Below are 13,732 nucleotides of genomic sequence, written 5' to 3' on the forward strand. Positions count from 1 at the left end.
TAAAAGAAAATGAATACAAGTAAAATGATTTAAAAGTGAATAAAGCAATAAGCAGCAGGAGGAAGCAGAGACACTTCTGCACTCTTCAGAAGCATTAGAATCCAGTACAGTGTTAAAGGCTTTTTTCTTTGGGATTGTCTTTTATTTGACATTGATAAAGAGATTAGTCATTTTCCCTGACTCAAAGTTAGTGCCCACCTATGAATGATCCAAAATGTAATCTTTTTATGAGTCCAACATCACCAGCAGAGGGCAGCCTCTTCATTTAATATACACTTTGGTGCAAAGAGTCTGACCTGGCTGCAGGGGGCTCTAACACACCGTGATATCGATCACAACAAGTCTGCCATGAAAAGTCAAGTTTACTTGAATACGATTTCTCCATCAACTTGACTATGATTACAAACTGTTCATCTGCTCTCCAGACTAGGATTTTTTAAAATTGTTGTGCACAGTATTTTCTGTATGCCTGACTGCCAGTTGCTGGCCTACTGGATTTGTCCTGCTGCTGAACTGTGAGGGAACAATTGTATGAAAAGGCCTTTTGTGGAATAATGGGACTTTATTGATTCTAAACACACACAATACAATAACCAGGCTGCTGATGGGATCCTGACAGGGATCCACTCTGCCTCTCAGACCTTAATGATCACAGATGAACCCGGGTGCAGAATTTTTCCATTTTCCTTCGGGCAAAGATCCATATCTCATCAGTGAGTGTGGCACGCGGGTTCAGATCTATTGTCACACTTGACAGGTGGTCAATCAGTGTATATAAATTCAGTTGTGAAATTATTGCTGTTTTTAAAAGGTCAACAACCTCCAGTGACTGTTTCACACCTTCATTTGTGCTTCAGAGGGAGAGTTTTGAAAGGGATGCCTATAAAGATCATGCATAATAATTACAGACCAGATCCCAGCTGAGAAAGGACCCAGTTGTTGTTGATGAACCCATTCAGAAGTTCAAGGCATCGAACTCATATATTTGTGCTGGCAGCCAAATGCATTCCTGTATGTAGAGCATTAAAAGCTCTTCATACCACATACCGTGAACTGAACACAGCTTTTAATGCTGTATGTCTGCGCTATGTATGTGAGTACAGATTGACTGAAGATGTTTACTGTATGTAAAATAGTTTCCTGTAAATAAGAATGGGAAAAAAAACATATATTTTGTTTTGAAGTTCTTCACTTGACCGCAAGTACAAAATACACATGTATACCAAAGTAATCGAAAATAAAAGTACACATTATGCAGGACTGTCCATCTTGGCAATAATAGCATTATTAATTTTATATGACTGAAGCACCATTACTGATATTATCATTATCATTGTTATTCTTGATAATGTGTACATTTTTGTTTCAGTACAGTGACTCTAGATGATCAAGGAGAAAATAAATAAATAAAAAGAATAACACATTTTAGACAAGAGAATGGTTTATACATACCATCACCAGTACTGGTAATATAATTTGCAATATAATAGAATTTCATTTAAGTTTCTGTGTGTCTCTGATAGGAGGGTCCCAACCAGTAACCTGATTACTCTGTAAGGTTGTGACTCACAAAGGTTTAGAAGGTTTATCAGTTTCTTTAGAACTAATGGAGAGATTTATTACCCACATAGCGGGATTTAATAATTGCAACCTTTTCTCAGGTGTGGACCAACATAGACTGATGTTGAATGACAACTGTCTCATTCTTGTTATTTATGTGGGAAGAAATTTAAACATCATCATTCTTACTTGTCTACACGCTTCTTTAGATACATATTTTTTGTAAAACCTTAGGCTTGTTGTAATCAGCCACAATACCTACAACCTCCAGTGTGGGTAAGCAGCATGTTTAATCTCTAATATAATCTTTAATCTTCAGTTAATGCCTTGCATAACTTTGTAGAACTCTAACCTCATGACATATAACCAAGTGGAAACAAATTTACATAAAAAACTTAAAAAGTGAAATTAAAATAAATGTGGAAGTTTTCTTAAAGTGCGCCAGGTGCAGGCTCCAAAACCTCTTCTTGTTAACAGTTCAAAAAGTGTCAAATTCTCTTATATATAAAATACCGTCTATATCCATTCCTTCTGATTCATGTTTCGGTGGTCCTTTCTCAGTAATTAAGCCTCAAGAGTGTTATGTTTGGAGTTGTCACTGACTTGGCTAGTATTTACAGAGGAAATCTGATGCCATCCAACTTCCACTGTACACCTCAATACCAAACCATCAGAATAAACCAACTAACTACCAAACTACCAAACCAAAACTACAAAACAAAGGATTGCACCTTTGCAAGCCAAAACATGTGATGATCTCGTGCAGAATATAAGGGAGGACACCTGTTAAAAACATCATGTATGGAACAACACACATACACTGCATGAGTGTGTTTGTCTTCTCTTGTTATTTTTTGCCCAGACATGCTCAACTGCAAATCATTCTATCTCTACTACAAGCAGTCCTTCAACTCTTAGGTTCTAAAGTTTCTGAAAGGCTTTATGTCCTCAAGCTATCCTCGGCTTGATCAGTATTCACACTGCCACAGCTGTACAGTAACACTGTCAAAACAAGCACAGAGAATATGTGAGGCTGTCGTCATCCAGTCTTGCTATTGGCTGGAGAGGCTTTGTTGACAGCTTGAACATGAGGCTGCGTTAGCTCCACACATGGCTGGTTATTTTTCCTGCCACGTGCTAATACTCAAACTGGAACAGGGGGATGTCCTTTCTGCAGCAAAAACACTAACTTACACTAAGCGGTGCTTTAGCAGAATATCAAATTATGTACCTTATAACTCCATTAGTACCTCAGTATGTTTACACAGTTGATTTCTGATGCTGTCGAGATGGAATGACTTTTGACCTAATTCTTTTATCTCTCCCTCGGCTTTCACTCTCTCTCAGTTTTTCTTCTCTTTGCTGCTGTTTTTGTTAAATATGTCATGATGCATCTCACGTGAAGTCTCGAGGTCAGAGCTCGGATATGAAATTAACTTTGTGTTTTCCCTGCTGATGTTTGTACTCACAGTAGCTTTCCCTATTATCTGCCTTGGATATGGATACAGGAGACCCCGTAGCGGTGAACTCAGCCTACTACAGGACTGATCTGTTGTACCACAGACCGGTTTAAACCAGCCTGAAGTTGAAACTCGCTGTGGCTCTCAGTTCCATATGCAACCCTCCACACTAAGCACTTTTAAACCTCTCTGAGCTCACAGAATTTCCTTAAAAAAAGCAACTGATTGACCTTCCCTTTGTCCCTCTAGTTTCAGCACTTATTTATTTGACGTTCTGTACTTTCTCTGTTGACTTTTTATTGGAAATATCTACAGCTGTTGAGCTGTTGTTGTTTTAAAGTCTGGCAACTGAAAGGAAGAGTCTCTTGAAGCTTCAACCAGTACAACTACACAAGCCTAATATGTAATGATGGCAAAAAAGAGGTATTTCATTTTGCATAAATTATGTTTTACTTCTGTGTCAGCAGACATCTAATAGTGTATCTGAAAAATGTCTGAGTCTGTGCACCACACCTACAAATTTGAAAAAGGATGACTCATTTTAATGATTCCCAGATGTCTGCATTAGTATAAAGAGATGGTTCGTCAAGTGCTAGGGAGAACTACTATTTTTGTTTAACAGAGAATTACTGAATGCCACTCTTCTTTAACCTATGCACTACTTTTCTAAATGGCAAAAATGGTAAATAGTCACCACTTAAAAACTCACAGAGTTTGCACTGCTTCCCAATTGCAGAGTACTGTGTGAAAGTCTTGCATCACCACTTGTTTCTTTTTATATTGCCAGAAGAACATGAAATAGGAGCAGTGATTTATCAAAACATGTGAAGGCATTAATAAAAATACAGTATATAAGAAAAAAAGAGAGTTTGGGTTATTCTAACCTGAAAGTCAACATTTGGTCTGAGCAACTTTATTCTTCAATACAGCCTGAACCCTCTGAGACAAGCTTTCTGTCATTTCTTTAAGTAGTCTTCAGGAATAGTTCTCCAGGCTTCTTGAAGGACATCCTGAAGCTCTTCATTGGATATTGACTGCCGTCCGGGCTCTGGGGAGGATTCATCCCTCCATAAGACCTGTTGCCACTGATTTTCAGTCCACTTCTTGTGTCATTTGGCATAGCTCATCCTTTTCTCCCTGTTTCCCTTCCTTAAGAATGGCTTCTAGACAGCCACCCTACCATGGAGACCATTTCTGATGAGGCTTCAATGAACAGTAGATGGACGAAATGAAGGGTGAGACGCATCTCTTAGGTCCTGTTGCTGGATAGTTTTTTTTAGGCCTGCCACTTCTTCTTTAATCCCCCGTTTGTCCAGTTTCCTCAAATTCTTTTTAAGGGGACCGTGCTCACTGTGCTAAAATATGCCTTGTTTTGAGCTAATATGTTATGATGTGAGTTTAAAGGTGAAAGGACACAAAGGCAAGTCTTTAATACATTATTAGAAGAAACAAAACTTTAAGCGTTGCAGGGCAGTTAATCCAACCAGACAAGAAACAAAGGAGAAAAAAAAAAGAAGCAGGATGATAAACACACATGCATTCATGATCTGGAAAGGAAAAAAGAAAACCAAGCAGTTTATATACAGGCATTTAAATAGACATAATAAAACCAAACCTAATCTAACTGTAAGATATTACCAGAACAGGACATCAAAGAAACCAAACAAAATCAAAACTGAAACTCAACAAAACAAAACCCCCAACTTATGACATACCAGTTCTTTTGGAAATCACCTTGTATTTGCAAAAAATATCTTTCACATCTTTCATAACCCTAAGAAATTATGTAAAACAACTACCCGACCACCTGCACATTCTTGTAAATTATAAAATGGATTGCTTTTATATAGCACTTTTTTAGTCACGTTGACCATTCAGAGGGCTTTTAACAAACCACATAAAGCCATTCACATAGACATTTATCATAGAAGACTTTTTGTGTATAGGTACAGATTTTTTTTAGCTTATGTAGAGCTTTGCAGCATGGTTCAAACTCTATGCTAAAAGCAAGAGTGCTCTGTACCCCAAAATATCAAACTGTTGCTTTAAATAACACTTGTGTGTGTAAATTATTGTTAAAAAAGTACTAATTGTTGCACTTTCTAAATTTATATATTTGCTCGCGTTATCAGAATGCATAACCCCACAAACTCACACACATAATTGTGACACTTCCTATCAGAGAGTGTATCCTCTCAGATTTATCAAGTCTCTTGCTGCTGATTACTTGTTCATCAGTTCAGACTTGCATGTGCTTCCCTACAGTCTCCCTGATATGACCTTGCATGACCTCCCACCGTGGTGAACAATAGGTCTGCTGTCCACCGATTCCAGCACTTTCCTTTACCTGGCACTGAACCAAGGACCATCAGTTCAAATGGTTTTCTGCTTTGCTTAATAATACAGGGTCAGTGCATTTGACCATCTCACATCCGTCAATTTATGCACTGCAGAGATGGAGACGCAGACGGTGAGAGCACACTGGGAGCTTAGATGCTTCCACTAGTGCTTATTGGCAGAATAAGGTACAATTTGAACTGATATGTTGGTCGTCTCTGTTGCAATATCTAACTTTGTAAGAACACAGTCTTAGTCAAAGCATATAACGACCACCCACGAACACTGTAACCTGTCCAGTTTCAGGAGGTGAGTACCATGACACTCACATATTTCCCTCTGTGACTGTTACTGTACAGAACATCAGTATAGCTGGTTGACTGCACTGAGTCACTGCTTGTTTGGCAGTGTAGTGTTATGGTGATTCAGCTAAAGTTTCCTTGTCACGCAACCCACTCACACTTTTGTTGTCCCCTACTGTATCACCATGGAGACAGTAAAGCATCTGAGCCACTGCTAAGCATTTAGTATATACAGGGTTGCCTCTTGCAGATGAGAAGCGCTCTTTACTGTACCACCTTTCTCTGCAGTCTCAGCAAAGTATAATTAGAGGTCGTAACAGTGTATGTGGGCACAAGTTTTTAAAGCTGTTTTGTTCTTCATTCTGACTTTAGAGCTTTGAGCTCTGCTCAGACAACAACAACTAATGTGTTTATGTGAGTCATTAAATTAAAGCTCATATATTGAAACACTTTGAATCACAAAAACTTTGTGAAATTTTGTACAAAAGATGATTAGATATTTAATTCACACTGATGTTCCAAAGACATAATATACCCTGGGAAACGGCTCATAAGAATTAATGCTACTGTGTGCTATGGATGTATCAAGAGTAGTATGAGTAGATATACTATCCATCAGCCCTTAAGGAGTAAAGAGGCTGTACCAGTGCCCCAACCTTCAAGAACTATCCTATAGACCAATGACCTCAATTTGATCCGCCTGATCCAGTCCAGTGGGGCCCGACCATATAGGTATGGTTCAGCATCCTGGTTGGGGAGCAACATGAGGACAGATGAACAGTAGGTTTGGCCTTAGACTCCTGTGGTGCAGCAAACCATGAACGAGTGGCAGCCGGATTGAACCAGTTCAGCGCAACAGTGCCTTGCATCGCCTGGGTGTCGATGCAGGCTCTACGCTTAGTCACTTAATCTGCATGCACCACCCGGTTGTTCAGTGGGGGTGAGGTGGGCAGTGGGGTGGGGAGCAAAAGAAAGAGGAAACATGAACTCAGCTTTGCATGCAGCTGTTTACTGCCTGCTCTGCTTTGGCTCTGATGCTCGCAATTAATTTGAAACCTTTGTGGGGATTTCAGCACATTTAAACATGGTTTTCATATTAAGTGCATTCTGCTCATTTGAAATGAGACAGTAGAGTTTGTATGTGTTCTAATTTCACAGTGGTCAGAAAAGTGGATAGAACTTTTAACCTGCTGTTCCCATCTTTTATTTGGCATCATAGGCATTTTTTAAATTGTATTTCCTTTCACAATGTAACCATTAACACCCACAGTGCCAGTTAAATTTGTTTTAATAAGTATATCTACTTACCCTCTTCGTCATACCATTTTGAAATCTTGCAGAACCTGCCGTACCTCTGTAGCTGCACAAGGGGCAGAATGACTTCACTGTCCCTGTAACACACACACACGTCCCGTTGAGACTCCCACTCTCCCCAAATGTCCTTCCCTTCCTATGCTAATGTTACATAAGCAGCCATTTACCAAACAGACATTTTGAATGTTTGCTGCCAGCGACAGATTCCAGTAAAATCCCTCTGTCATATATAAATACAGGCCTGAATAAAACATTTATTCTGCTACTTCAACCACAAAGCCCACTGGGGTTCATTATTCATCATTACCACCAGTGCATGTGTCCCAACGTCATTCAGATGCCATGAGTCAAATTAATTCAGTTTACCGCCACTGAGGTCGGAAACAGCTGCTAGTTTCTATTTCTGGAACATCAGTGGAAATAATGGATATTCTTCTCATTGAGTAAATCAGAAAAATATTTATCAGTCTGTGTTTTCTTTTCTTTTCTTTTTTTTTATAAAGAAGGTATCATGATAAACATCGGGCTCAAAAACTCAAATACTGTGCGCCATCTCCAAATAAAACAGTTTCTTACTTCATGAATTTGATGTTGATGAAATGGTTTAAGATATTTGAGACATTTTGTCCAGATTACACAGAAAGAACAGCAAACAGGACACGAGGCAATGACATGAGAAACACAAACACCCCAAATCACAGAGTATCTCTGAATTACAGATGATTTAGAAGGTACAAACACTGTTGTGCTATTGCTTTACATCACATACTGTTTGACAGTGTATCAGTGTTTATCGAGCATGGCGTCATCCAAGAATATGTGAAGTGAATTGGAAGACAAATTGAACCTTTACACACTACGCCTTTTTGCAAAAGAACAAGGATCATAAAAGACTTTTAAAAGGTTACAGATTATTCTGCCACCTTTACAGGAATAATTTGTCTTTTGAACATGAGAGGACTTATTCCCCTCTGACATCTGTCTCTTAAATAAAAAGGACATAGCCTGCTGCTAGTTAGTTTGGTTTAGCATGCAATTTGTTTAAACTACAGTGGTGTGAACATTGTAAAAGAAGCTATGTAGGTTAAATCAAATGAAAAATAGAATGTACTGAGAGATACAGTCCAAAATTACGGAAAATTAAAGCTCATGTCATGTCTAAACAAGCATTCCGTCAATTCTTTTAGTTGAAAATAGCTTGAAAAAAGTCTCATATTTTGAATTACACCCTTTTCTTCAGCTCTGATGCTCTCATGGTCACTGCGTATCCATCATTTGTCAAATCTGGAGCTTGGATCAAAAACCATAAATGCACCTTTTGTCCCTATGTTTTGTCCTTGTCACGTCTGTTAGTTTTGTCAAGTTTTTGGTTAGTCTTTAGTTTTTTGCCATGTTTTCCTTAGTTTTCCTTGCCCTGCCGTCAGGTTCATTCACTTCACCTGTGCTTTTCCCCTCAACTGCACTCCACCACCAATCACCCTCCTCTGTATTTAGTTTCCAGGTTTCTCCATGCACTTTGCCAGATCCTCACCGTCACTGAAGTTCTCTTCTCACTGCACGACACGGCATTCAATAGTTTAGCTGCACTTTTTGTTGTATTTTGAAATAAATCAAGTTTTTCTTTTGAAACATCTGCATCCGGGTCCTACCTTCACCACGCAACACCCACCCAACGTGACAGTCCCTATGATTTGTCTCTAATATATTTGTCCCTATGTCCCTCTCATTAAACAGAGGTGAAAGCAAGTGCTAAGCCAAACTGGCATAGTTTTGATCTCATACACAATGAAGATTTGATGAGAACGCAGTATAAATAATGCCACAGCTTTATGTTTAATGATGACACTTGCTGTGTTACACCAACAGTAGAGAAGAGGTTAATCATTTTGCCCTTGATGGTCCCAGTAACAGAAACAGGCCATATCTGTCATCAAAAGTCTGCAGAGCGCAGCCCACTGACAGACGAGATATCTTACTACTGCTACAACAGAAATGGAAGCTGCTCCATTTTCACCACATCATATCTAGTGGAGTTTGAATCGATTCTTTTCAAAACAGGCTCATGTTCATCAGTATGTACAAATATTCTTTATCACAAGGCTGTCATGTACAGGTGCGTTAAAAAATAAATAATGAAATTTGACCTGCCATAATAACATGACTGTTGAAACCAACTGCATTCATGATAACATTACCGTGATATAAATAGAAAAGCCTTAACATTTTTTGTGTCCTTTTTTAAAAAATAAAAAAATCAATTCAAGGTATAAGGTCAATCTAGACCACATCATGATATGATCATACAGATATGATATGTCATTCTTTCACTGTCACGGTTATTGTCAAGACCAAAATATCATGATAGACCTCATTTAAATTTTGTTAGAAGATGGAAACAGGCATTTACCCTCATTTCTGTTGAAACCTAACTAGTGTAAATGTAAATTCTGTTTTAAGTAGATTTAACTTCACCTTATAAACATTAGAGAGTGTAAAACTACCATCTCAGATAAAGACTATTGGCTCTATAATCAGTGTGGGGCATCACATTTACACAGGCTGTTAAACAATTCATGTCTCACTACCTGCTGCATTATGTCGTCTTCTGTGGTGTCTCAAACTGCCAAAACACATGGAATCAGTTTGGAGCATTTGCTTTTATTGATGACTAACTGCACTAACTAGCTCTCTTGTTACTCAAGTAATCTAATGACGGGCTGACAAGTAATTTCCAGGGTGCTTTGAGAGACGTGTACAATACATTGACATTTTATCACGGCAATACGTGCGACCATAAACAAAGATGCCGACGAGGAAAACACCCAGAAAGATAACACTGAACATTGACCCTGTTACTTAATCAAGAGGACGTAAACTTCGGACGTTCTGCAAATGTCAACGTGCAAAGTCTTATCTGTGACCTGTCCGCTATTTTAGGGACATTTCGGAGAATGTTTATACAATTAGAGCCAAATGTTAAACAAGAGATACATGAGGGAGTGAAAGGTCTCTGTGGAGAGACAGCTGACAGACCCTGTCTCCTCAGTGAAATCTAGCGTCTCTTGTTATCAAGTTTGAATGCTTATGTGGAGCATGAAAGCAGGGTCAGTAGCTCAAGGCTCCACTTTCCATCCGCTGAAGACTTGGGAGCAACTTTGCGGTCATAAATATGTCATTTCATTTTTTTTTCTTAACGCTGGAGCGGAAAACACGGCAACATTTTCTGTCTCCAGTTGAAAATGACATGCCAGCTCGAGACAAGACAGGTATCCTGTAACGACACATTGTTCAGACAGATCTGGCAAACAAAGCTGCCAGTGAGGATCTGGCTATTGTTTCCCGTCAGACCCAGTTTATTGTTCGACTTAGCACAGAGTCATTGCCACATGCCGGGCATACCGTGCTGGGGCTTCATTCTGCAGCAAAAAGAATGCCCTTCCTCTGTCTTTTTCCAAATAAGGCATCAAACCTGTGATAGCTCACTTTTGTGCGTTTAAATGAAAGGAAAGCAGGAGAGTTACACCAGCATAAGTCTGAAGCTTTCTGTTGTGTATGAACAGGGTCTAAAGTAGGGGAACGCCTTTCAGCCTTATCAGAGCAGGTCAGCCAGCTTACATGGGCCACGGTTCAACTCCAGTTGTAAACAAACTTCAAGAAGCTTTTCTTGTGAAGTCTAATATGTAAACCAAGTATATTTAGCACACCGCTGACTGGAAAAGGAAGATTTAATCTTCTGTAGCAATTTTGGGAACGGTAAACAGTGATTTTTGCTATAAAAATGAGGTTGAGGTTGTTTGTAAACAGCTTCTTTCATAGACCCACAATGTAGTAGGTGCATGACAGCACAGGATGCAGTGAACACAGTTTTATAAGATGGAGTAACAAACAGCAAGAAACAACTGATTCAAATTAGCTGAGACATTGTGTTTCCACTTAAACCCATGAGCTGTATCACATTAAGCCCATATCATTAAGTACCACACATCACCATCCACTGTAATTACAATGTTGCATGTCTTCTGTTTGTTGATTACTCACCAGCTTTTCATATTCTAAAGGGAAATATGTATTTCTATCTATTTTTCTATCTAATAGCTCTATTTGCTGAGCTACATGATTTATTGCTAAAATCCGGGTACTACACACTCCAGGACAGCCTCAGATTTTTTCAGCTAATGTTGATGATTTCAGCTCATCATCATGTTATGGCTCATTGGTGTGCTCATTAAGTGGTCCTTTAGTAGATATTTTTTATTGTTTTTCCAACTGATAGATCATTTGTAAAGGTTGCTTGGATTTGTGAGATTCATTTGTCTTTTATGCTCTGGGATGTACTAAGTGTGCACTGTTAAAATATTCTATATAAGTTAGTGTTATGACACTGGTATTGTGATATACAACATTTACAATAATTCTTCTGAATGTGGTGCTTAGATTAACCTGCACGGTGTTCAACAAATACAGTTTAGAGTAAAAAGAAAAAAAACTGCTTTATACGTGAATGCTTCTGGGAATATAACATATTCCTCTTTATGCTACACGTTTAAAGTGTCATAATAAATACATGCTTTTAAACTGATTTTGGAATGCTGGCTTTAGGCTGAGTTTCTGTAATATGTTATTACCTCACAAAGTCATGTAGATACAAGTGTGGTGGAATTTGTCAGTTAATATAGAATGTGCGGCTTATTGTGCTATATAATAACTCCATGGGCGTATTGTGCTCTATAATAACTCCATGGGCGATTTACTTTAAACGAGCCATCAGATGTTTTGCACAGTGTTTTTCATCATTCAGAGCCCTGAGTGTTTGTGGAGCTGAAGCGAATACTCCAGCATCGTGCGCACTGAGAGGCGGCGCTTCTGTCTTCAGTCCTGCTGATGTCACCCGGCAGAGCACAACCCACATCAGCTCTATAAATGCCAACAGCCTATTTTGTCCAGCACTCAGTCAGTAACCGAAGACCTGATATCGCCCCGGCTGAACAGCTCGCTCCGAGCGACTTATCCACACCGAGTTGGAGGGCCATCGTCGGGGCAGTGAAACACAAAGAGAAAGAAGAGTCAGAATGTCTTCATACGTGTCCTCTGAGTCCCGTCGCGTCAGCCCGTCTGTCCACGGCATCAAGTTTGACACGGCGCACCGCAAGAAAGCCGTGGCTAACATTTTCGAGAATGTCAACCAGGACGCACTGATGAGACTGTTCCAGAAAACAGGCGACATGAAAGCGGAGGAGAGGGTGAGAAGCATATTCTCCTACACGCAGGACCCGGACGAGACGGCCCGAGCCCTGATGGCTCTGAAGCAGCGAAAGAAGGACAAGTTCCTCCAGATCACAGGCATGGTCCGGCAGCTGCTCAAACTGCGCTGAGCGTGTTGTAGCAGTCTCCCACCGTCTGTGTCTGAATGTCGGCTCATGTGTGAGCCGAATCAGAAAACATTCCCAATGTGACTGGGGTACCGCCGCTGGTGCGACTCACCTAACTTCTGGAGAGAAGTGTCAGGTGCTGAGCAGAAAGTGCATCGGGCCGCCTGGAGGGCCACAAGCGATAGCTGTGGCCTCGAGGGCGGAGGTGACAGCGGAGAGTCCTGCCCGGAGCAAATGGAGCCAGATTAAGGGACTGGGAATACGAAGTGAAAACATGTATAACTCCAGACTTGAATTCATGAATGCATTCCTCTGGATGGGCGACTGTGAAGCAGCACCATGCACAGGTGCGCATCACTGTGTTGATGCTGGTGCACAGCTGTAATATGAGACTTTATGGTGCTGAACAACTTGCCCACATGCCTTGCCTCTGAACTTCACTTTGTTGTATGAACACTACTCATTAGTGGCCACTAATGTGTTATTGTCACCAAAATGTCATATCACAGTATTTTACATTTGTGAATTGTTCCAATGACTGTCATTTTTTAATAAATTATGCCCTATATATATTTAAGTGGAACTCTTGTCTGTCTTTATTAGACGCATCACTCAAACAATTTTCATTTATATTAATCTGATGCATCATCATCAACGTCCAGGTCACATTTTCACATCTTTCTGTTCAGTTGTGTAGTCCGTATTACTGGCAGCTGAAGTAGACTGCAGGAGTAAATTAAAAGGAATCACAGAGGGGCTGACCTTTACAATTTAAGGATTAGAGAGATGCTAAAAGATAGACTGTGAAAAAATTATTCACAGAAATGAAGAGATCACTGTTTTAGTTCTATTCATTGGGTAATTAATTTTACTTTACAGAAACAGCTGAGTCAAGGAAAGTTAAATGCTCCAATATTTTTTTCTCAAAGTGACATAAAACAAATCTTAGGTATCTGGCATCCAACAGCATGACCTACTGTAAGTGTTAGTCCTTTTTAGGGAAATCCCTTAAATCAAACAATTATGAATCACCATGCATTCAGGAAGCTGACCTCATGTCTTTGACAATAATTGCAGATGGATGCAACACAGAACTGTAGCAGCTTGTGTATTGATGATTCATGTTGTCATGAATTGGGTTTATTTCTCAAAATAAAATAAAAACAAAGAGTCACATTTCTGCCGTAGTGAGCTTCAGTCTGAGGCACAAAGGGGATAGAGTTATTCATGAGAGGATGTGGTTAATCTTTATTGGGTTTCCCCCAGAGCTCCGTACGTTATGCCTCATCAGACCGGCATAAACCAGTTTGGCTCAGGCTGGCCACAGAGGGTGGAGTGGTGGAGTGTTTGCACTGGAGTCTATTTAATAATCGTCCCTGCTCTCGAGATA

At 39.7% G+C, this 13,732-nt stretch overlaps 1 protein-coding gene across 1 annotated transcript; it reads left to right on the plus strand.

Moving 5' to 3' along the window:
• Positions 1-11,898: 11,898 nt before the first annotated feature.
• tcima (transcriptional and immune response regulator a) lies at positions 11,899-12,919 on the plus strand. The gene has a single exon (XM_072388570.1). The coding sequence runs from the start codon at positions 12,043-12,045 to the stop codon at positions 12,343-12,345; it is 303 nt and encodes a 100-aa protein (XP_072244671.1). The 5' UTR covers positions 11,899-12,042; the 3' UTR covers positions 12,346-12,919.
• The last annotated feature ends 813 nt before the right edge of the window (positions 12,920-13,732 follow it).

This window comes from Leuresthes tenuis, unplaced genomic scaffold (genome assembly GCF_036924035.1).
Source record: "Leuresthes tenuis unplaced genomic scaffold, fLeuTen1.0.hap1 SCAF_6, whole genome shotgun sequence".
In the NCBI taxonomy this organism is placed as follows: Eukaryota; Metazoa; Chordata; class Actinopteri; order Atheriniformes; family Atherinopsidae; genus Leuresthes; species Leuresthes tenuis.